General features: G+C 35.6%; 1 protein-coding gene across 4 annotated transcripts in view; it reads left to right on the plus strand.

The window, feature by feature from the left end:
• LOC106670705 (vascular endothelial growth factor receptor 1) overlaps nt 1-20,436 on the plus strand; it is an 85,993-nt gene extending 65,557 nt beyond the window's left edge. The window contains exons 1-22 of one of the 4 annotated variants that reach the window (XM_014401262.2): nt 1,070-1,142; nt 1,675-1,816; nt 2,855-3,027; nt 3,093-3,279; nt 3,341-3,467; nt 3,874-4,049; nt 4,109-4,284; nt 4,350-4,485; nt 6,219-6,383; nt 6,467-6,625; nt 6,704-6,831; nt 6,897-7,056; nt 12,177-12,292; nt 12,365-12,515; nt 12,583-12,798; nt 12,858-12,981; nt 13,040-13,197; nt 13,264-13,412; nt 17,291-17,413; nt 17,503-17,632; nt 19,711-19,792; nt 19,851-20,436. In XM_014401262.2, coding sequence (XP_014256748.1) covers nt 1,702-1,816; nt 2,855-3,027; nt 3,093-3,279; nt 3,341-3,467; nt 3,874-4,049; nt 4,109-4,284; nt 4,350-4,485; nt 6,219-6,383; nt 6,467-6,625; nt 6,704-6,831; nt 6,897-7,056; nt 12,177-12,292; nt 12,365-12,515; nt 12,583-12,798; nt 12,858-12,981; nt 13,040-13,197; nt 13,264-13,412; nt 17,291-17,413; nt 17,503-17,632; nt 19,711-19,792; nt 19,851-20,184 — 3,285 coding nt within the window. In that variant the 5' untranslated portion in view covers nt 1,070-1,142; nt 1,675-1,701 and the 3' untranslated portion in view covers nt 20,185-20,436. Of the gene's footprint in view, nt 1-982; nt 1,143-1,674; nt 1,817-2,854; nt 3,028-3,092; nt 3,280-3,340; nt 3,468-3,873; nt 4,050-4,108; nt 4,285-4,349; nt 4,486-6,218; nt 6,384-6,466; nt 6,626-6,703; nt 6,832-6,896; nt 7,057-12,176; nt 12,293-12,364; nt 12,516-12,582; nt 12,799-12,857; nt 12,982-13,039; nt 13,198-13,263; nt 13,413-17,290; nt 17,414-17,502; nt 17,633-19,710; nt 19,793-19,850 lie in introns of those variants that run through there. The other 3 variants (XM_014401260.2, XM_014401261.2, XM_024229844.1) reach the window with 3 other exon arrangements.
• The last annotated feature ends 1,031 nt before the right edge of the window (nt 20,437-21,467 follow it).

Genomic DNA, 21,467 nt, shown 5'->3' on the forward strand with positions numbered 1-21,467 from the left:
TAAGCATTTGTCTGTAGGAAAACTTGATTTTAGTTTAACGTGTTAGATGTATTGACAACTTTTTTACTCAAAGAATAATCTGGAACTTGGTATGGTCTGGATGAAAAAAAATGCAGCTGCTACCTGCCAAGTTGTTGACCTATTTTAAGGTTATCATCAGGGCAAAACAATCTTAAAAATGTCTACAAATTGACATAATTAAGTTTGTTAATAGATAATTTCAAATTTCTTTGAAGACTGACTTGGTCCCCAACATTGCCGAGGACTGTTAACACGTCTGAGTCTTACTTCAAAGAAATTTAAAACCATTATGTCAATTTGTAGACATCTTTAAGATTGTTTTGCCTTGATGATGTCCTTAAAATAAGCCGGAAGCTTGGCAGATAACAACAGAATTGGTTTTTTCAATCCAGACTATACCGAGATCCAGATTGTCATTATTTCAAATGCATTTGATTAAAATCAATTTGTCAAATTGCACATATGTAGAAAGTGAAATGTCATTTTATTTATTCATTAGTCAAATATAAACTACAAATTTTTCTTAATTTAATTTTTTAACAAAGTAGTTTGTAAGATAATTGGAAGATCATGCTACTCCAAATCGAGCTAATCATGCTTTCTTTTCTATTATCTACAAATCTGACAGAAATAAATGCAAAACCCATGAATCAACATTGTTTATAATTCATTAAAATATTCATTGAACATATATTGTCCATGTTGTCAGTACAAGTGCATCAGTGTTACATAAAACATCAATCGTTTTTTCTTTGTGATGATCAATATTTATAAATTGAAAAAAAAAAAAAAATGAAACATAAAGTATAAACAACAGAGGTAGATTTTGTGATAGTTTAGTTAAAAGTTTAAAAAATACAGTATTTCATGAAAATACAATAGAAATTGGTTCAGTCTAATTTCCGGCTAAAAAAATCTCATTTTTATTAACATGCATGCTGCTATAACATTTTATATGTAGGTTCAGGTTGGTAAATTTCGAGGGATGGAAGTTGAATATTTTAATACAATAGGATATATACTAAACAATATTAGACCAAGAAATACTGGGGATTATTTTTGTAAGGCACAAGACGATGAAAACAGACATCAAGAAGTAATAATACACCTCGCAGTCACCAGTAAGAATATTATGTGAATTTGTGCTATGAATGATGTCAAAAGATTCTCTGTTGCTTTGTAATATTTATTGTATTGTGTATGGCAATTTTCACACATTCAATACTTTCAAAACATTTGCTTGCTATATTTTGGCGCATGTGCACATCAGAGCAGTGTATTTCCATAAATTGATATGTATTAAATTTTTTTCTTTTCATTTTATACCTCTCTAAATATTGTATATAATTTGTACATAAAATGAACAAAACAAAACTAGTTAAGTGGAAAAGCTTGTTTCATGTGAATAATTGCTTTTGTCAATCAAATAATCAAGATGGCATTACTAAAAAAAGTTACACAGACTATTGTATTTGATTTATTTTTTATGACAATTTTTTTATCACGATTAGAAATGTCAGTTTATCATAGTTAGCAGCATGCTCTTTTAAGACTTTATAACAAACTGAGGAGGCATAGATTACTTATTTTCTTTTTCAGTTAAATTACTTGTATTTACATATTATTATATTTAACGAAAAGATTATCTTTCAGCATTTTGACTTCACTTATTCCAATAAAATGGGATTCAAAATACACTCTTCTAAAAGAGCACATATACCATCTGTGTTCCATTGCTTAGCTGAATATTTGGATGAGAGCCAAGAGGCATATTTTGAAATATTGATGCATTCAAGTAAGTTGAAAGAAGAAATCCATTAACGAAATCACAAAAAATTCAAACACACTATCACTTTCCATAACATTTCTCTCTCTCTCTCTCTCACTCCCTCACTCTCTCTCCTTCTCCACTTACCCTCTCCCTCTTTCCCCCTCTCATTTTTTCTCTCTGTTCCTTTCTCTTTTTTTATATGTATTTTATGATCTCTCTCTCCCTTTCTCTTTCCTCTCTCTGTCACTCCTCTCCCTTTCCTCATTCTGTTTCTCTCTCTCTCTCTCTTCCTNCTCTCTCTCGCTCTCACTTTCCCTTTTCCTATATATTTTACGATCTCTCTTTCTCTTGCTCTCACTTTCTCTCGCTCTCACTTTCTCTCTTTTTCTCTTGCTCTCTCTCTCTCTCTCTCTCTCTCTCTCACTTTTTCTCTTTCATTTTGCTCTTTAAATGTCTCTCACTCTCACTCCCAACTCATGCCATCTTCTTTTTCTCTTTCCTTTCGTTCCCTCACCCTCTCCATCTATCTCTCATTTCAACATTAATTTACTCACAGCACTTTAATTTACTCAAGCACTTATTAATTAATAGATTTAACAGAATTGCTGTTAAATAGGATTGCTTTAAAATTCAATAGCATAATGAAATAATGAAACATAGTAATGGAAAAAAATGATATCTTATATTGATTAATGCCTCAATCAAGGATGTGAATTTTCCTGTTTCTTTCTGTATTTCAGTTTAATGTTTGTTGTTTTAAAAATATGTAATGTTTAATGTTTTAAAAATTAATTTACATATACAAGTTCATATTAAGGTTATTGCATTCTTTTTACAATTTTTCTGTTTACTTTTCTTTCCAAATAAATTGTTTTAGTTCTCTACAATATGTATGAATGTTTTCCTTTTATTGCTTGTATATGTATTGTTATATTGCTTGCTGTAGCTGTCGCATGGAATTTTACCAATTTTGAAAGACATAGCCTCCATTTGGATATATTTGAAAAATATTTTGCATGCAACTCGTCTACAATCGACTACTATGACAATTTCGGCTTCTAGGTATATCAGATATTCCCACTCCGACCATAGAATTGAACGGAAACCAAGAGAAGAGCAACGTTATCGTTGGGGATAAAGTTGTATTGAAATGCTCTGTTGAAGTAGATGTGACAGTCATGATTCGAATGTTTTGGGAGATAAACAGTGAAAATAATGACCATATAAAAGATGTTGTATGTAAATTGTCGTGTTCCCGTTGTGTAATTGTGACTATTTTAAAACTATTTTTAAATTTTAGGACAACTGGAATATTGAAGACAGCGTTCATCCAGTATATGACAAAGATGGGAATGTAATGACAAAAACTGGATACTCGACATTAACTATTAATAGGACCTCAAAATCGGACGAAGGCACATACGTGTGCTTTGTTAGAGACCAACTCGAAAACGAAGTATCAGCTAATTATACTCTTCAGGTTTTAGGTACAATCAAATTATTTTATGATGATTATTAACAGTTCACACACATTCTTGTATTTTACAGAACACGATGTAAACTATTTGGATTTGAAAATACTTAATGGAAACTCAACAATTTATGTTAAACCTGGTAGTTCTGTGGCGACCTGGTATGTTAAAATCGATGCGCATCCTCCAGCTGCATTCAACTGGTAAATTTTTGTAAAAATGTACTTTAAAAAAATTGCCACTTGACAGAATTCAGTAGGAATGCTGGCCTTTAAATTTGGTCATTACCAATTATTTTGGTGTGTCGATCCTTGGTCGGTCTATCAGATACATTTCACCATATTCTATCATTCTGTGAAATTCTCTTTTATAAAATCATGAGGGGTGGTATCTTTGTTTGTCGGTGTCTTGAAAGACAACAGAAGATAGCAAAATAAATTTGACAGACCTGGGAAGTATAAGCAAAATGATCAATAATGAACAAATTCCAGGTTCGTCACCCTGAGAAATCACAATTTTACAAGTGTTAAGTGCATTTTACAATTTTGCATTTCGTATGGGCACCATTTTTATATTCATCCTCATGCAATGATTAATTTAAATTTTCAGGTTCAGCCCAAAAGATGAAATTTTGACTACAACATCAAAGTTTGAAGTCATAAAAACACCATTCGGTACTAATGTAACTATAAAGGGTATATCAGTCGTTGATAATGGAGTTTACAAGTTAGTTGCTAATAGTGGAACTCTGTATAAAACCCTAGAAGTAACTGTTTTGGTTGAGGGTAAGTTGAAAAAATAAAGTTTCCTTTCCTCTTAATTAAAATTTGTATCTTCAATGTAGGTGAACCAGTTGTAGAACTGTCCCTGAGTAAAACTGAATTTAACCTTAACGATCATGGCTTAATAATTTGCTCAGTCAGTTCTTACCCAAGGGCTAAAGTGACTGCGACATTTCAATACTGCGAAGACTATCAAATATGCGATACAAGTCCACAAGGAAACATAACCCAACTAACTGTAAATTAGAATTTTTTGTGTACAATCGATAAATATTGTAGTGAACGATGTTTTCTTTTGTTTAGTTAAACAAAAATTGTCCTTCAGATTTCCATTGTTATTATACTTCAAAATTTCACGCTAAAGAGGTCGGGAAAATAAACTGTACTGCTTGCAACTATTTAGGATGTCATCACAGCAGAGTCATTATCAATATTACTGGTATGTAAATTTAAATAAATTTTTTGCTAATTTATTTATATCGTACAAGGTGAGCTTAACTTGTGATCCCAGTTCTTAATTTTTTATTAGGACGTTTTTGTGAAAAACCCAGAATACGTTTTATTTTTTGACTAGATTCTCGTTAGCCAAAAAGTTTTGATCTAACTCTCCAGAACAGCGGGGAATGAATAGGAGTTTAATTATGTCCAATAGCTCCTCATCAATGTACATTCTATGAAAGGTTTTTTGATGCTGAATTTAACGATGCAAATGGTTTTCAATATGGAGAAACTGTTCTCAAGTTATTACAAAAAATAAACCATTTTCAAACATTATTTTGAAGAAAAATGAAATCGTCAAGAAGAATCAATTTCTTTATTTGTCATTTTAGTTGATAGTAAATTAATTGATCATATGTTCCAAAACTTTGCACCAATTTCCTTGAACTAACGCAATGCTTTGGATGTACCCTTAATTCCGCCTGGTGCAAATTTCCACTTTTCCCAGCAGAATCGTATCTATTCCCAATACAGTAGAGAGTTAGATTAAACCGTTTTGGCACATTAGAAACTGTACAAAAAAGTTTATCCTCAAGAATGCCCAAGAACACACACAAAAAAAAAAAAAAAAAGGAAGGGAACGGAAGTTAAATTCACCACATATTTTGACTATACTAAGAATTATTGTTAAAAGTTATTTTATAGTTTAACGAGTTTTTAATATAATGCAAAGAAGGTTTAAATGAAAAATTAGTGTCACGACATTGAATCAGTACTCCGGCATTTTAAGCGACTACTATTAATTTTTTACACCAATTTTCAAACAGTGGCATCATATAGCTGTTCAATGATGTTATTAACGAGCTTAGGGGAAGCATTATTGATGTAGGAACAACCATAACAAATTACAAGTATTCTTATTAGTTATTTATTAATTATCTTAACCAGTTTTTTTAATATAATGCAAAGGGGAAAATTTAACAATATTCAGTTGGGATGAGGAGTTGATGTCTCAGGAATTGTGAAGTCTTGATAGCTCAAATGGTGGAGTATGGTACGGTGGAAAAGGATACTAGGAAGCTGGGTTTGTATTCCCCAGGCACTGCAGCCTTCTGGCTTATTGTACCTTCCTAGTTCCTTAGTTCAGTCAATAAACTCAATCCTTCTTCTTAGAAGTATCAGGTCATTGACTGTTGCTCCTGCAATTTGATTCCCTGTTTTTTCCGTACGTTAGGTTAAACCTCCATTGAGCTGTTGCTTCGCATTCGAAGATGATATGAGTGGCTGTTTCCTCCTCCTCATTACATAATCTGCAAATGGGATCATCGCTGTATATACCCATGTTGTGTAGATGTTTTCTCATATACCAGTGACCGGTTAGTAGTCCTACCACTCCTGTGTGTCAAATGGTGGATCAAGATACAGGTTTGTGTCCCACTCGTGACACTTAATTTTCATCTCAACCTTCATTACTTTATACTGCTTTATACTAAGAATAAACAGAAATCATGTATACTACAGTAGTTTTAAGCAAATTATGAATGAGCCCTTCTATGCAGTTTTTCTGCATTCTATGTTTTTTTTTTAAATGAAATTGTCTTAAAAATTTTAAAATTGGTGCTGATTGTTGGTCTCCAAGTCATACATTAAACTGATAAACATCTACTCTTGTGGCTTTAGAGCTTCAATTCAATGTAACTAAGATATAAAATTAATCCTTTTATAATCTTGTAGATATCCCAAGAGGCTTTGCAATTTTAAAGCCTACCCTTCCATTACTTACAAACGAAAGTTTGTCGTTAACTTGTGGCGCTGCTGCATATAAGTATCACGATAAATTCAATTGGTACTTTCAAACTTCAGTTGACAATGAACCAAAATTATTATCAAATAATTCTGGTAAACTATATTTTTATATTATTTTTAATTGTTATAATTTCATTTGTAATTTTCACTTTTTTTTTTCTTTTTTTTACTTTTAGAAATAGTAATATCAAATCCTGTATCATCAGCATTCTCTCATAGATCTGTACTGAAAATTGATAGGCTGACAAATGATTTTTCTGGATTGTACTCTTGTCAAGCTATTGATTTTGTGAATAAAAAGGAAAACGTGACAAGTTTGTATGTTGATGTTGTCGGTAAGAATTTAGTTTCCTTTGTTCTCGCATGGTCAAACACTTTCTCATTTAATTTTCAGTTTTCTTTTTCATTTGCAGATGGTGTGGCTCCATACTTTACTGGCAATGAAAAGAATTTTACCAAATACCGACTTCGAATTGGCGATGAATCAGTGTGGAACTGCTCGATTGTTGGTGTGCCACAACCAATCATATATTGGTTTAAAGTACTCGAAAACCTTTTTCCTAATTATCTTAAAATTGTTTATTAATATTTAATGTTTTTTAATAGAACAAAAGCCGCATTGACCACAACAGTTCGTCCCTCCATTTACTTCGCAACAATAGAACATTAAAGATATCTTTTGTTAAACAAAACGATTCAGGAGTGTACACATGCATCGGAGGGAATAAACTTGGTACTGTACAAGCAAAATTCAAACTAACTGTAGGTCAGTGTCAAATTTTAATTTACGTATATTTCTATATAAATGTTTACACGAATACGTACTGAAATGTGAAATGGATAAAAATTGTTTATATTTTATTCAGTTAATGGAAAAACATTGAATATGTGATTTAAACCGTCACTAACTCTAATCTAACCTAACCTAATCTAAACTGTCCCTAACTCTAAAGGTTAAAAGGAGTCTGCCTCTTTACAACCATCACGTGACAAATATTGGTCTATTGTGCAATCTCCATCATTGTCCAGAGGTCTTTGTTAAGCTTACGACTTTTTACCAGATCCCAAAGTTTTGTTAAGGACTCCTTCAGGCCTCAGGCTTTTCCTCAGAAGTCATTTTTTGCTCCTTCTAACTCCGGTCCTGGCACAGGCTTACTTTTTCTGCTCCAAGTTTACACTGCCTAAGGATTCGAAAGTGTCCAGTCAGCAGTCATACATTCTGCCATTGGTTTCTTTAATGAAGTTTTTACATCCTCTGTCCTGGAATTCATTACCATTGAATGGAAGACATATTTGTAATCCATTATCTGATGGGCTATAAGTGAGGCAAGAACATTTACATGTAGAAGATACTGTTTTAAAAATACAAAACCCACCACTCTAACTCACAAGATTCATTTACCCATGACGACACTCGTTAACACCAATGTCCACATCCTTCAGCCTCTGGTCTTTTGGTTTCCTGACTCCTTACTGATTTGATTTCCCAATCTTCTCCTTTTATATCGGCCCCCAAAAGGGAACGGAGGAAAAGCGAATTTCTGCAGCCAGAAGGTCAACACCCTTCTTCAAAGGTCAGTCATGGCCCCTGATCACCTGCCTAATACTGCAACACTGCAGGGTTCCCTGAGAGTCAATGATCCTCAAGTATAAGGCCACAAATTTATGCCCCTCTCAGCTTGATTGAGCGAGAACTTCCCTTAAGTTCCCCCTTTTTGTTATTTATTACAGAATTTCGACTATTTCTATACCTTCCAGCTTGGTGACCCATCAGTTATACATCTTAACATAAAAAAATAAATTAAAAAATTAAAGAAGTTCAAAATTATTTATAAACTTACTTCTTTATAAGCCATAATTACATTTAACATTATTATAGATCTTTATTATTTACTCTAACATATTTACTTTAACTCATGTTAAGGTTTACATAGCAATTTTGCTCAGGAAAAGAGTTCAGGGCTGATTGGTGTCTTGAATCAAACTTTTCTTTGTCAATTCACTAGTTTCGTGGTCTGCTTGACCAATTAATATCATACAATTAATTAAGGTTTTTAGTTGAGATAAAAAAAGTCAATGGCACGAGCGGGATTCGAACCCACAATCTTCGGCTTGATACGCCGCTGCTCTACCATTTGAGCTATCGTGACCTCGATCCACTCGGACACCAACTTCCCATCTCAACCACACCTTTAGAATTATCCCTCCTTTTTGCCATTTTCCTTTCGCAGCAGCGTATCAAGCCGAAGATCATGTGTTCGAATCCCGCTCGTGCCATTGATTTTTTTATCTCAACTAAAAACCTTAATTAATTGTATGATATTAATTGGTCAAGCGGACCACGAAACTAATCAATTTAATAAGTTTGAAATGAAGTATCCTTCACTAAAGCTCTCCGTGGCCATTTCATTTGTCGCCAATTGATTACACGACATTTGAAAAATGGCAAAAAGGAGGGAAAATTCTAAAGGTGTGGTTGAGATGGGAAGTTGGTGTCCGAGTGGATCGAGGTCACGATAGCTCAAGTGGTAGAGCAGCGGTGTATCAAGCCGAAGGTTGTGGGTTCGAATCCTGCTCGTGCCATTGACTTTTTTATCTCAACTAAAAATTCCTTAGTCAATTCATCGGCCTCCTTATTGCCCCTCGGTGTAGGACCTCAAACCCAGGCAAGGGCAATTTTCTTGCCCCCAACATCTGATACTTATGCCCCAATGCAATCCTAAATGGCTCTGGACTTGACTACTTATTTGGTAATTGCGTTTAGTATTTAACCCTGAACCCTAATAACATGAAATCAATGATATGAAAATTTTATGTATTTTCCAAATTTGTTCTGATAATTTAAATTACAGTTATAGTTTCTCTTTATGTGGCCTATATTATAATTACATTAAAAGCTAATTAAATATCATCGTATTTGATTACATGCAGCATTAAATTTCGAAACCCATGTGGTTTTGTTCCCATTTGGTAAGTTTTCTTTTTTGTCTTTGTTGTTTTTATATAAAATTGTCAAAGCTGTTTGGTAATATGATTTGGTAAATTTTATGGGAATTTATTATACAGTGGAGTCTCACTCAAGTAGTAGAACAGTGTTTTCTCGGCACAAAATATAGACATTTTCGACCAGATTGTGACATGCGACGAAAACTGGACCCTGTGCACCAGGAGGTCATATCATCAGCTGTCACCAAATTACCCTATACTAATGGCGCCAAAAACCAAATAGTCATCAACATGCTTTGTGTTTGGTGTAGTACAGCAGGTATTGTGCACTACGAACTATATGCAGCCAGAGATCACTGCAGAAATTTACTCAAGCCAACTGCAATGAGTATCTCTTACCCTGGCCTAGAAACATTCTGCTCCTGGGAACAAAAAAGGTGCAATTTTTCACCAGGACAACGCGAGACTTCAAACAGCCAGAACAACAAAGGAAGTGATAATGCTTGGTTGGGAACTCCTACCTCACCCTCCTTTCTCTCCATCTGACTTTAACTTTTCTAAGCAATGGATAATATTATGCGTACTGGGAGTTCAATAATCGCCAACAGCTGGAAAAAGAGCTGTATTTATTTTTTAAGTCCCTGAACTCAAACTTGAGAAGGGCATAACTGAGCTAGTAACTTGTTGGGAGAAGGTTATAGGTGTCAATGGAGATTATTTCTCGAAATAAAATAACATTAAACTAATTTTAAAGGCAATTATTAAACCCTTTAAACTGACATGAACTTTTATGGTATCTAATATCATAAAATACCACTAGTATCATAGTTGAAGGTGTTTGACCAGGATTGTTTCTTTGACTGAGCTTCTTGAAGGATGTTGGATACTTCCAGTGGGCAGGAAGTTATGCACCAATGGAGTTCAAGTAATACAGGCACTTATTTATTAAGAACACTGCAGTTTTTTATACCTCAGATTCTATTATTTACAGTCTCGCCCTTAGGCGCAAGTGAAGGCACTTTAGTCCACCTTGGGCTGTCAGTGATAAACCTTAGGAATTTGTTGTTATCCCTGTGATATCAAATGTTGCTCCATGTCTGGGCTGCATAAAGTAGCATAGGTCTGGCAGGTAGCTTTTTGTTAAAAGTGTTCATCTTGGACATGCCAAAAAGGGAAAGAAGTCTGATGGCTTCCTTTCCTTTGTCTAAACTGCTTGATAATTGGCAACTGGGAGTTCTAGTCAAACCTGCAGTACGCTCTGCCCGTGAATTGAACAGTGCAAGTTGGTAGTGGTCTGCACTCGGTAAATAAGATTGTTAATGCTTTTATCGGGTTTATTTTAAGCTTCCATTTTCAGCTATTGTAGTTCTTGCCATGGTTAAGCTATTGTGCTTTGTCTCGAGGATGTTGTAAGCAAAGGTATCTGTATACAGCGTAGATTCGCAGTTTTTGTATGGTAAAATTTAAGAATATAATAAACAGCATGGGCCCTAATACAGAGCCATAGAGTACACCATCATGGATCTTTTGATGTATGGACAGGGTACGGTTTCAGGAGACTCAAAAGAGACCCTTCGGGTAATGTAAGCTGTAAAGTTGTATTTTATCAGTCAGTGCCGTGTCTTTTCTATATCGAGCAGTGTGCGTCTTTTCATTGACGAAATTGATAACCCTCATGAGTTTCCCTTTGGTATTAAGAGTTGGTCTAAAGTGCAATTGCCCTTGATAATGTGGACTTCCTTATGGTGTAGTATTACCTGCTTAGATTTTGCTTATACTGTTAAACCAGCTGTTGGGCAAAGGTCTGTTTTACCTTATCTGGTCCGTTAAGAAATACATATGCAAGTTGAAAAACAAGCTGGTTGTTTGTAGTTTGGTTGTTTCTGAACATTTACGTCTGCCTATCATTTCAGCTTCACCTCATTTTCACTTTTCAATAAAAATTTTGGTAAAAATCCACCATGAAGATGGCTAGAAGGTGAATTGCTTTAAATTACTAAAATATCGAGGACAGGCTGCCCAAATTGATTGGGAATCACTACACTGGTTACTATTGGCGATAGTGATTGAAATGTGGCCAAAATACACCATCGAAATTTAACCGGAAAATGAAAAAATTTATTTTTGCGAAGAGTTTTTCAATTTGGTGATTGTACTTATTCGAATAGATTTTGATGTAGATATAATGTCCAAAGTGTGTAATATACTGCGCCCTTTGAGAGCTATTGTATCCCCCGTTCTGTAGCTACACACATCGGTGAGTTCTAGCTTATTCACTGTTTCCTTATTTTCAATTTGTCTTTTTGTCTAAGATACTCTTCTTCTTTTTCTGATGTCAGTGCTACCAGTGGGTAGTCCTCTGGCAGACTGTCACTCTTGCATAGCTAGTGGAAAGCTACTTTTGGTTTTTTAGTGTACCTAGGCGAGTGTGGATGGTTTAGCTTTCTTTTTCTGCCTAAGTTCCTTTAGGGTTATTGATTGCTCTCTGGCCCGCTTTCTGGATGGTGTTTCAATCTCCAGTTTCTTGTTCTGGATTTTGGCCTTCTGTCAACCATTTCCCTTGCAACTTAGTGGGTTCCTCCCAATTTCATCACCCTCAGGTATCACTTGGTTATGGCACTACAAAGTCCTTTCTGAGGGGATTGTCTTTTCCACTTGGCTCTCCTAATTTTGGCAGTTCTGCAGATGTGTTCGGACAAGGCAGATTTTTCGATTATCAAGACTCCACTGTAGTACAAAAGCATTTTCATTGATTTCTGTCTATTTCAGTTGTTTATTCGTCTTTCTTCACAAACTTTATCTGATCTGATTGCACGTGAAAAAAATATATTCATGAAATCAAACATATAGTGTGTAATAAATGTGCTTATGTAGTTGTATTTTCTCTCAAGTTACGTTGTGATTTTCCATCCGTAAGAAAATATTAAAATATTGTTTTAGAATTGCAAGCAGAAAGCTTAGTTTGGCTGTGGATTCTCCTGGCATGTTTGATATGCATTGCGGTGGTATTCTTTTTCATAATGGTTTTACTTTTAAAGAGAGTAAAAAAAGAAAAGGTAAATTTTTTATCAGTGTTATGTTAATGATGATGATGTACTGAGCAGATGGGTATTTTTTCTTCTTAATAGGATCTAAGGAAACAGTTGGCAGAAGCAGGTTTAAGTAGCTTTTTAGAGGGCCAGACTGAAAGTTTGAATCCAGATTTGGGCATTGCCGAGCAGGCGAACCTTTTGCCTTATGACAGAAAATGGGAATTTCCGAGACACAATTTGCAAATAGGTAAAAAACGATGCCAAATTTATTCTCCTGCATCATGCAGTTTATCTAATTATGCTTATCATTATAGGGAAACAAGTAGGAAGTGGTGCTTTTGGTGTTGTTATGAAAGGAGTCGCTCATGGTATTCGCGACAATGAAGAAAGCACTATTGTAGCAGTGAAAATGAATTCAGATTGGAACAACGTTAAAGAACTTGCCACAGAACTGAAAATAATGGCATACCTTGGGCAACATTTGAATGTTGTGAATTTACTTGGTGCTTGTACAGCAAATTTACACAAAAGTTAGTACTCATGTTAATTATCTTATATTTGACTCTATATTTTTAAAAAAAATTTACAGAGGAGCTGCTAGTAATAGTAGAATATTGCCCATATGGAAATCTCCATAATTATCTACTAAAAAACAGAAATGTTTTTGTAAATCACCTTAGAGAAGGAGAAGTAAACCCGAACGTTTACCACAGGTATTATTCAATAACTACTTGATTATTAAACTATTATAATTATACCGTTTTATTTCAGGTTTTATAAGACAAGATCTGTATTCTCCACATCAACAGATACGGATGCAAACATTCAAAGCAACGGCACCTGCATGACTCAAATAACTTCAGACGGTGCTAATCAAACTGTCGAAGGAACAGACAATCCTGCTGCTGTCACAGTTGACACTGCAATAGGTAATTATAATTTATAAGATTTAAATTTATTTGTTGGAACGTTATTCTGCATATCACATATTACAGGTGACGATGGTTATTTATTGAATAAAGAAATGGAAGAACTTGTAAAGAAAAGTGAAGAAAGAGCACCACATAAGAATATATATACATCCGATCTTCTTTGCTATTCTTACCAAATAGCAAAAGGAATGGAGTATTTAGCTTCTAGAAAGGTATTTAGTAGCTCTAAAAATAATAATAATTGATGGTTATTTTGATAATGGAGAACTTCTAGTTTTTATTCTACTGTATATGTATATATTGGCTGATGTTTTGTGGGATTTTACTTCTTTTTTCAAATAGGTTTTATTGTTTTTGCCTTTTTTTTTCTGTTTTAACAGACACCGTAGTGGGTCTTTCAAAAGGATTTTCTTCACTTGTCTTATTTTTTTTTATTTTCCCCTGATCACTATCCATGTCATACTGTAGACTCTAGTTATCTGCATAGGATAGGTGCCGAGCATCCTTGCAGATAACAAGAACCATAGATAATAGAAAACACATTGAATTCCAGACTTCGAAGCATTTTCTCCTACCTGCATAACAATCAGATACTTTCAGTATTCGTGTGCTTATCAATGCTATGTTTAACTTAAGCACATATATTTCAGAGTTGTTTCAATAAGAAAACTACGGTGCAATACAATAACAAAATTCCACAATTAGAAGTAGATGGTGATGAATCAGTAAAGATTGCTCTTTCAGCTTTCACAAGGAACATTGTTATATGTAGTCTGGTTTTCCAACTGCTGAAAATTTTGTAGGGGAGTCTGTTGCTTGAGTTAGCATTCGTGATACATTTATGTCTTGTTCCACTATGTTCTACTATCGGATTATATTCTATGACTTTGTCGTTCAACTTTTAATTTTATTGAAAGCTTTCTCCAAATTTTTCTATTGTTCAATCCTGTTTTTCTTCTACTTTATCCTCTCTTCCTCTTCTATGGTCGATGAATTGTTCCAATTCTTCATTAGGGAGTTCTCAACTGTTGATGACTGAAAGTGTGACTAATGTGAGTCTGCTGTATTTTTTTTTCTTTTTCTCAAGTACGTATTATGTAATTAATAAAAGTCACTTTACTCACTTTAGTAGGAAAAAGCCCTACATGTGCTAACTCCTTATACTTCATCTATTGTCCTGGTTTTTCCATTTACACCGAAGCGCTCACTTTTCAGTTTGTATTTGATTTCTGTGTGAAAGTGAGCAAAATGGATGCTAACACTGCTTTTACTTGCTCAGGTGATATTTTGTTTCAAAAGCAGGAACAAGAACAAAAAAAAAGTTTAAAAAGTACCAGATATAAATGTTTGTGGTTTGCATCTTTCTAATGCCAAATCTTTGCGAATGGGATGTTACTAGGCATGTGAAGCTAAATTGGTAGGATAATTACAAGATAAATCAGTCTATTCATATGAAAGGGTTGTTTTGCTAACGAGATGTTTCAAATAGTACATTTTTGGTCCACGTTTTTGATGTGGGTTTCCTACATGAACTTAAGAACCAATTGACAGTGGTAAGGAACTGCCAATTTATCTTGTACTATCGTGCGTAAAGTTCCGAAGTACGGAGTAAGCTTCTTGGCTGTTGCTAGCTACCACAGGAGAATGGGCGATCTTTAAACTCGCTTTGTTGTACATCTGTAAAATGTAAATATTATGTGCCACTTCAGATGCAATCCCATTCGACTGGGACTAAGCTCTTAAGTTGAAACCCTGGACCGTTCAGGAATAAAATGTCAGGGATATGCGGATGACATAGTCCTGACTGCCAGGGGAAAATTCGAGGAAACTCTCTGTGATATAATCCAAGAGGGACTAAAAATCACAGAAGAATGGTGTAAAAGCGCTGGCTTAGGGATCAATCCCAACGAAACAACTATAGTCACTTTTACACGGAAAAGGAAACTTGATCACATGAGGGAAATAATACTCAATAACACCGTGATAGAAATCAAAAATGTCTGGGCATCACACTAGATAAAACACTAACATTTAAGAAACACATCAGCTCTACCATCACGAAGGCGACACGAGCTTTGATGGTGTGCAGAAGAATAGCAGGAAGAAACTGGGGATGCAGACCGGAAACCCTGTTATGGATGTACACCATGATAGTAACTTAGATATGGAGCTATAGCCTGGGCTGATAAAGCAGAACAAATAACCAAAAGGAAAGAACTCACAAAAATGCCGAGACTTGCATGCATCTGCATAACGGGAGCAATGAGAACATGTCCTAAATTAGCATGGAAAAAATACTAGGATTAATCCCCCTACATCACATGGTAGTAAGGACAGCGCAGAAAACCATCATCAACTTTATCAAAGAGAAACCTCCAACTGGAATAAAACTGAAATGGAGAGATATCAATAAACTATGGAAAGACCATCCGATACTCATGGCTCTAGGAGAAGACATGAAAAGGATGTTTGAATTTAACCAAAACTTCCAAATAAACCTGGGTACCAAAAAAGAATGGGAACGAGAGGAAAACACCACCTTTAAAAATGGCACCATCCTCTGGTACACAGATGGATCTAGAACACAAGAAGGTACGGGGGCAGGAGTATTTGGACCTGGAACCAAATACTCAGAACCCATGGGAAAACACACTAGTATCTTCCAAGCTGAGATTCATGCAATCAAAAGATGTACCCAATTCAATCTAAGTAAAGGGTACAAAACAAGAACATAGCTGTCATGTCAGATAGCCAAGCAGCCATCAAAGCACTAAGCTCAAATACCATTAGTTCAAGGATGGTGCTGAACTGCAAAACCAAACTAAACATATTAGGTATGCAGAATAAAGTAAGCCTCTGCTGGGTCCCAGGACACATGGGAGTTGAAAGCGGACACCCTTGCAAGGAAAGGAGCTGCCACACCGCTGATAGGACCTGAACCCTTCTGTGGCATAGGAATCCACATTACTAACAAATATCTCAGACAGAAGGACAAAAAGAAAATGAGGGAACTTTGGAATTCACTCATTGGACATAGACAATCCAAGAATCTTCTAACCAATTTTGGTAGGAAAGAAATCACAGAATGTGTCAAAGGAAGCAGGAACAGACTGCGAATCCTAACAGGACACTGCAGATTAAATGGACACAGAAAATTGGAACAATCCAAGATGACACATGCAGATTCTGCAAGGAGGCAGAAGAGACACCAACACATTTACTAACAAACTGCGGAGCTACATTAGCCCGCAGGAGGAAATGTTTTGGGATGTATAATGTGACCATAGAAGAGCTTCAACCACTGAAACCGGGCCTATTAATCAAATTTCTTGATGAAATAGGACTCAACGATGTGCTTTAGGCAGAGAATGGGGGATACAATAGCTCTTAAGTTTCTCCATAACACACAGAGTAAGTTTGGCAAGCCAGGTCAGACTTGGGGACATGTTGAGCATGATCAAATTCTTTCTTGATATGTGAAGATTCCCTAGCAAGTATTTTTTCCTTGTGATTAGAATTTCACGAACAACCAGGAATTATTGTGCATCAAGGGTGGAGAGACCAGAAGCTGAAATGGCTTTGAGCTATGATTACTTGGGACTAGGAATGTGAGTAGAACCTTTTCTAAGATTAGAAAGAAGACAAGCAGAATCATTGGCCAGTAATTTTAAGTAAACTATTTTTTCCCCCTGTTGAGTATCTTCACATGCCAGGGGACTGTAGTGGCCAAATGGTTAGGGCATCTGACTGATTTGCCATGCTAGCAGCTCTGAGTTTGAATCTTGACACAGAATAGTCTGAAAGAAGTAGCATAAAGTTTCTGACCCCTCGTCTGCGATAACCAATGGTTAGTTGGACAGCCCTCCTGTATGACAGGATTACTCTTAGCATTCTGCCTTGAAAAAACAGGTTTAAAAATCTCGCAAAACATTGATGAATAAATGATAGGCTAAAAACTAGAAGTTCTGACCAAATTCACAAAACAACCACCAACAATTTAAAAAAATCATTCTAACAAAAAATACCCTTAATAATACTTTATTAGTAAAATTAATGAGATCAGTTGTTAATAATTATTTTTATACATCAGGTTCTTCATGGGGATCTTGCAGCAAGAAACATACTACTTGCTGAAAATAACATCGTCAAAATATGTGATTTTGGTTTGGCTAAAAATATGTATGATAAAGAAAATTACACTAAATCAGGAAATGTAAGTTATTTGTTGTCGTTTTACTAAATAGATTAAATTATAAATGACAAAAGTAGAATATTCAGTAATATTATTTTTTGCATTCACAGCCAAAATTGCCAGTCAAGTGGATGTCCATCGAGGCCATCAGAGATCGAATTTTCTCAACACAGTCTGATATCTGGGCATATGGTATAACTCTGTGGGAAATATTTTCACTCTCGAATACCCCATATCCTGGTAGGACAGTTTGTTTATTTTAATGAAATTTTTTTTTAATGAATACAATTGAATTGAAGTTGATGGAACACTCTTTTTGGAACAAATTCATAGTTACAAACTACAGCATGTTCTTTTTTTTGTGTGTGAAATCTTCATGTAGTCTACAGGATGAAGAACCCGATGACTAAATAATCAGAAATGACCAACTTTCAAGCTTCCAACTGTTTTGTGTGGCAGAGATGATCAATTTACAATATAAACTTCATGTCAAAAATATTGCAACACCTATAAATCAGGATATTTTTTGAGAAAAAAAAAACATCGGGGACTGTTTACCTATGAAGGGTCAATTTTTTCTTGGTTCATTTCAATGCTCCTTTCAATAAGATTTTGCCTTTTTGTAGCCCTGGGTAGGGAAAACCTCTTTCAGAGAGTCACTTGAGCTGACCAAATTGAGGGCATCCCAAAAAATCACCATTTTAGTAAAATGCAAGCAATCTGGAAGTGCAATTCAACAGCTTCTGGCATTAAGATTGCTGGAATTGGAAGGATATCAATCTCTCAAAGTCGACTGTAAGAAGAAGACCGAGTAGCCAAACTTTAGGCTAAGGCCTCTTTCAGATGAGGCAGTTTAGTTTATTCAACTAAGTTGTCTAGTTGACTCTCGTTTGAACTCTTTCTTGGCTAGTTTCACACTTGGTAACCTGTGAAGTTAACTTCTCTTCCCAATGAGAGATCAATTTGACGTCTAAACCTGTTCATCCATTGTTACATAGTCAGGAAACTGGCACTTTCTCACAATTAACCTCATGTCCATGAGTTTCTTCAATGAACCGTTCTACATTGAAACTTGCAATTGCAACACCTTCCATGGTGAAACTCAAATAAGCGATCGGTATGAAGGACAAATGACTTTTGTTTAGAGTTGACCAGTAGGGATGAGAAAGTGTATCACTTGTAACTTCTGGCCACCTGCTTGGGCAGATGAGTTCACTGTGTGTGAAGGGGTACAGGTGCGGTTCTCAACATCAGACACCTGTCTGTTCGACTAGTTGAGTAAACTAGCTGCTTTTGTCTGAAAGAGGCCTAATGATTTGTTGGAGTCGACTGTAAGAAGAAGACCCAGATTCAAACCTTAGATCAAGATGGCCCATGAAAGACCTTCCAACCACAGAACAGACTAAGATTTGCAAGGGAATATCAAACACCGATAAGACGGGAGTGGCCCTTCACAGTCCAGTTGGGTGTGAAATAGTCTGGAGAAGACCTGGAGAATGACTGTCATTAGTGTTGAACATTTGGAGGAAGGTTTTTAGTTGAGATAAAAAAGTCAATGGCACGAGTGGGATTCGAACCCACGATCTTCGGCTTGATACGCTGCTGCTCTACCACTTGAGCTATCGTGACTTCGATCCACTCGGACACTAACTTCCCATCTCAAATTCAAAAGGTGCGGTTGAGATGGGAAGTTGGTGTCCGAGTGGGTCGAAGTCACGATAGCTCAAGTGGTAGAGCAGCGGTGTATCAAGCCGAAGATCGTTAATTAATTGTAATATATTAATTGGTCAAGCGGACCACGAAATTTGTGAATTTGGAGGAAGGTTTACCAAGTTCTGGATATTTTTTGTGAGGTACCAAGTTGGTACTAATCCATTGGGGGGGGGGGTTCTGTAATGCCTTAAGATATGTGGATATCCTACTAGATCATGTAGTGCCTTTTTATGCCTTTATTAAGCACTGGATCATTGTTTATGCTTGATAATGATCAGACACGTAAAGTATGTTTCTGAGTAGCTCAACACCAGAGATATACATTCCCTTTAGTGACCAGCAAGCATTCAACAGTTTCTACTATTTAAAACCTATTCGCTGGTATTCAGTGAAACTGCAAAACAAAGCACCAAAGAGAGAAACGTGCAAGGAAATACCTTGTAAAAGTCCAGAAAGTAATGAAAGTGTCTGAAGAAGACCTGGAAAACGATACCGTCAAAAACCGTGAATTTGTAGAAGGGTCCGGTTTTCTTTTGACTACATGTAAATGTTTTTGATAGTTTATTATATGCATTTAGTGTTAACATGTAATTATTTTATTATAGGAATTCAAATGGGGGGAGACTTGTTCAACTCACTACTAGGGGGGTACAGAATGGACATGCCTCCTTATGCAACTATAGACATGTAAGTTAAGATTTAAATAACTTCAGCTAAGCATGCTTATACTCAAATCATTTTTCAGTTACAATTTAATGCTGGAGTGCTGGCGAGAGGAACCCACGTTGAGGCCTTCGTTCACCGAATGCTCGGAAAGGATAGGAAACATGCTACAGGAGAATGTCAGACAGCGCTACGAGACTTTAAATAACCCATACCAAGAATTAAATAACAAACTGTACCAGCAAGCGGACTATGTACAAATGTTCAACCAACCGAATTATGTAAATGTCTCCGAAGGCGTTGAAGCGCCAGTTCCTAGTACACCACCTGGATATTTGCAAATGGCGAGAACTCCTTCAATACACGAAGAAGAAGTCGAAATGACCCCTATGTTGAAAGGTAACAAGCCAACTTGAAATTGTAAGCAACTTGACTTAAAAAGCTTATTACTTTGATTTTAACCTACGAAGCTGTCACATGGGGTACAAATTGGCTTCCATTTTTATAACAAATTTTATACCAATTTTTACAATTTCACATAATTAGGAAAATCAGTGATAAATTGAACATTTAGGATGTATAACAATTGTCTGTTGTTAGATTTCGATTCGTTCATATTGTGATCCCAAGGGGTGTCAGACGCTTTATGTACCAGCAGAAGGCGTAGTTCCTCGTATATATATANCTTTCGATGAGTGCTTACCGTAGAATGACAGGACAAAGGCTTACAGTATCTTTTAAAAAAATTAGAGTCGAAAGAGCCAAGGCATTGTTGACCCGGTACACCAATGGAGTTCATCGAAACATCTTCTTTACCGATGAGAAAAATTTTACCATCGAGGAAAAATTTAACCGTAAAAATGACAAGGTTTATGCTAGAAGTTCTCTAGAAGCTCAGGAAAAAAATCGGAAGGGTAGAAAGAGGCCATCATCCTAATGGTGTGGTGGGGAGTTTGCTACGATGGCACCACAAAACTCCATTTTTGTGAGCAAGGAGTCAAAACAAGGGCGAAAAATTACCAAGAAGACATCCTTGAGAAAGTAGTAAAGCCACTTTTTTCCGGAACTCATTGGGTCTTCCAACAGGACTCAGCTCCTGCGCACAAGGCCCGAACAACTCAGCAGTGGCTGGAGGAGAATGTTCCGGAATCCATTAAGGCTTCAGATTGGCCCTCGGGAAGCCCAGATTTGAATCCTCTGGACTACAAGGTGTGCTCCCTTCTTGAGCTTATGGCTTGCCACAGGAAACACGCCAATTTAGAGGGCCTCAAGTCCGCTCTGCTAAAAGCAGTTGAGAAATTTCCTCAAGACGTGTTGCGTACTGCCATAGATGATTGGCCCCGAAGACTAAAAGCTTGTGTGAAGGCAAAAGGTGGTCATTTCGAGTAATATTATTTTATTTCAATCTTAAAAAATATTGGATTTTTTAAAATAAATTTCTTTTTCAAATTATCAAGTTTCTCTATTCCCTAATGGCCCTTTTTCTTGTAATAGAACTTACGGCAGGACTAGGTATATATACATACATATATATACATACATATATATATGCATGTATATATGTATATATATGTATGTATATGTATATATATGCATGTATATATACATACATATACATATATACACAAATATATACATATATACACAAATATATACATATATACACAAATATATACATATATACACAAATATATACATA

Source organism: Cimex lectularius, unplaced genomic scaffold (genome assembly GCF_000648675.2).
Source record: "Cimex lectularius strain Harlan isolate CLEC.00 unplaced genomic scaffold, Clec_2.1 scaffold458, whole genome shotgun sequence".
In the NCBI taxonomy this organism is placed as follows: domain Eukaryota; kingdom Metazoa; phylum Arthropoda; class Insecta; order Hemiptera; family Cimicidae; genus Cimex; species Cimex lectularius.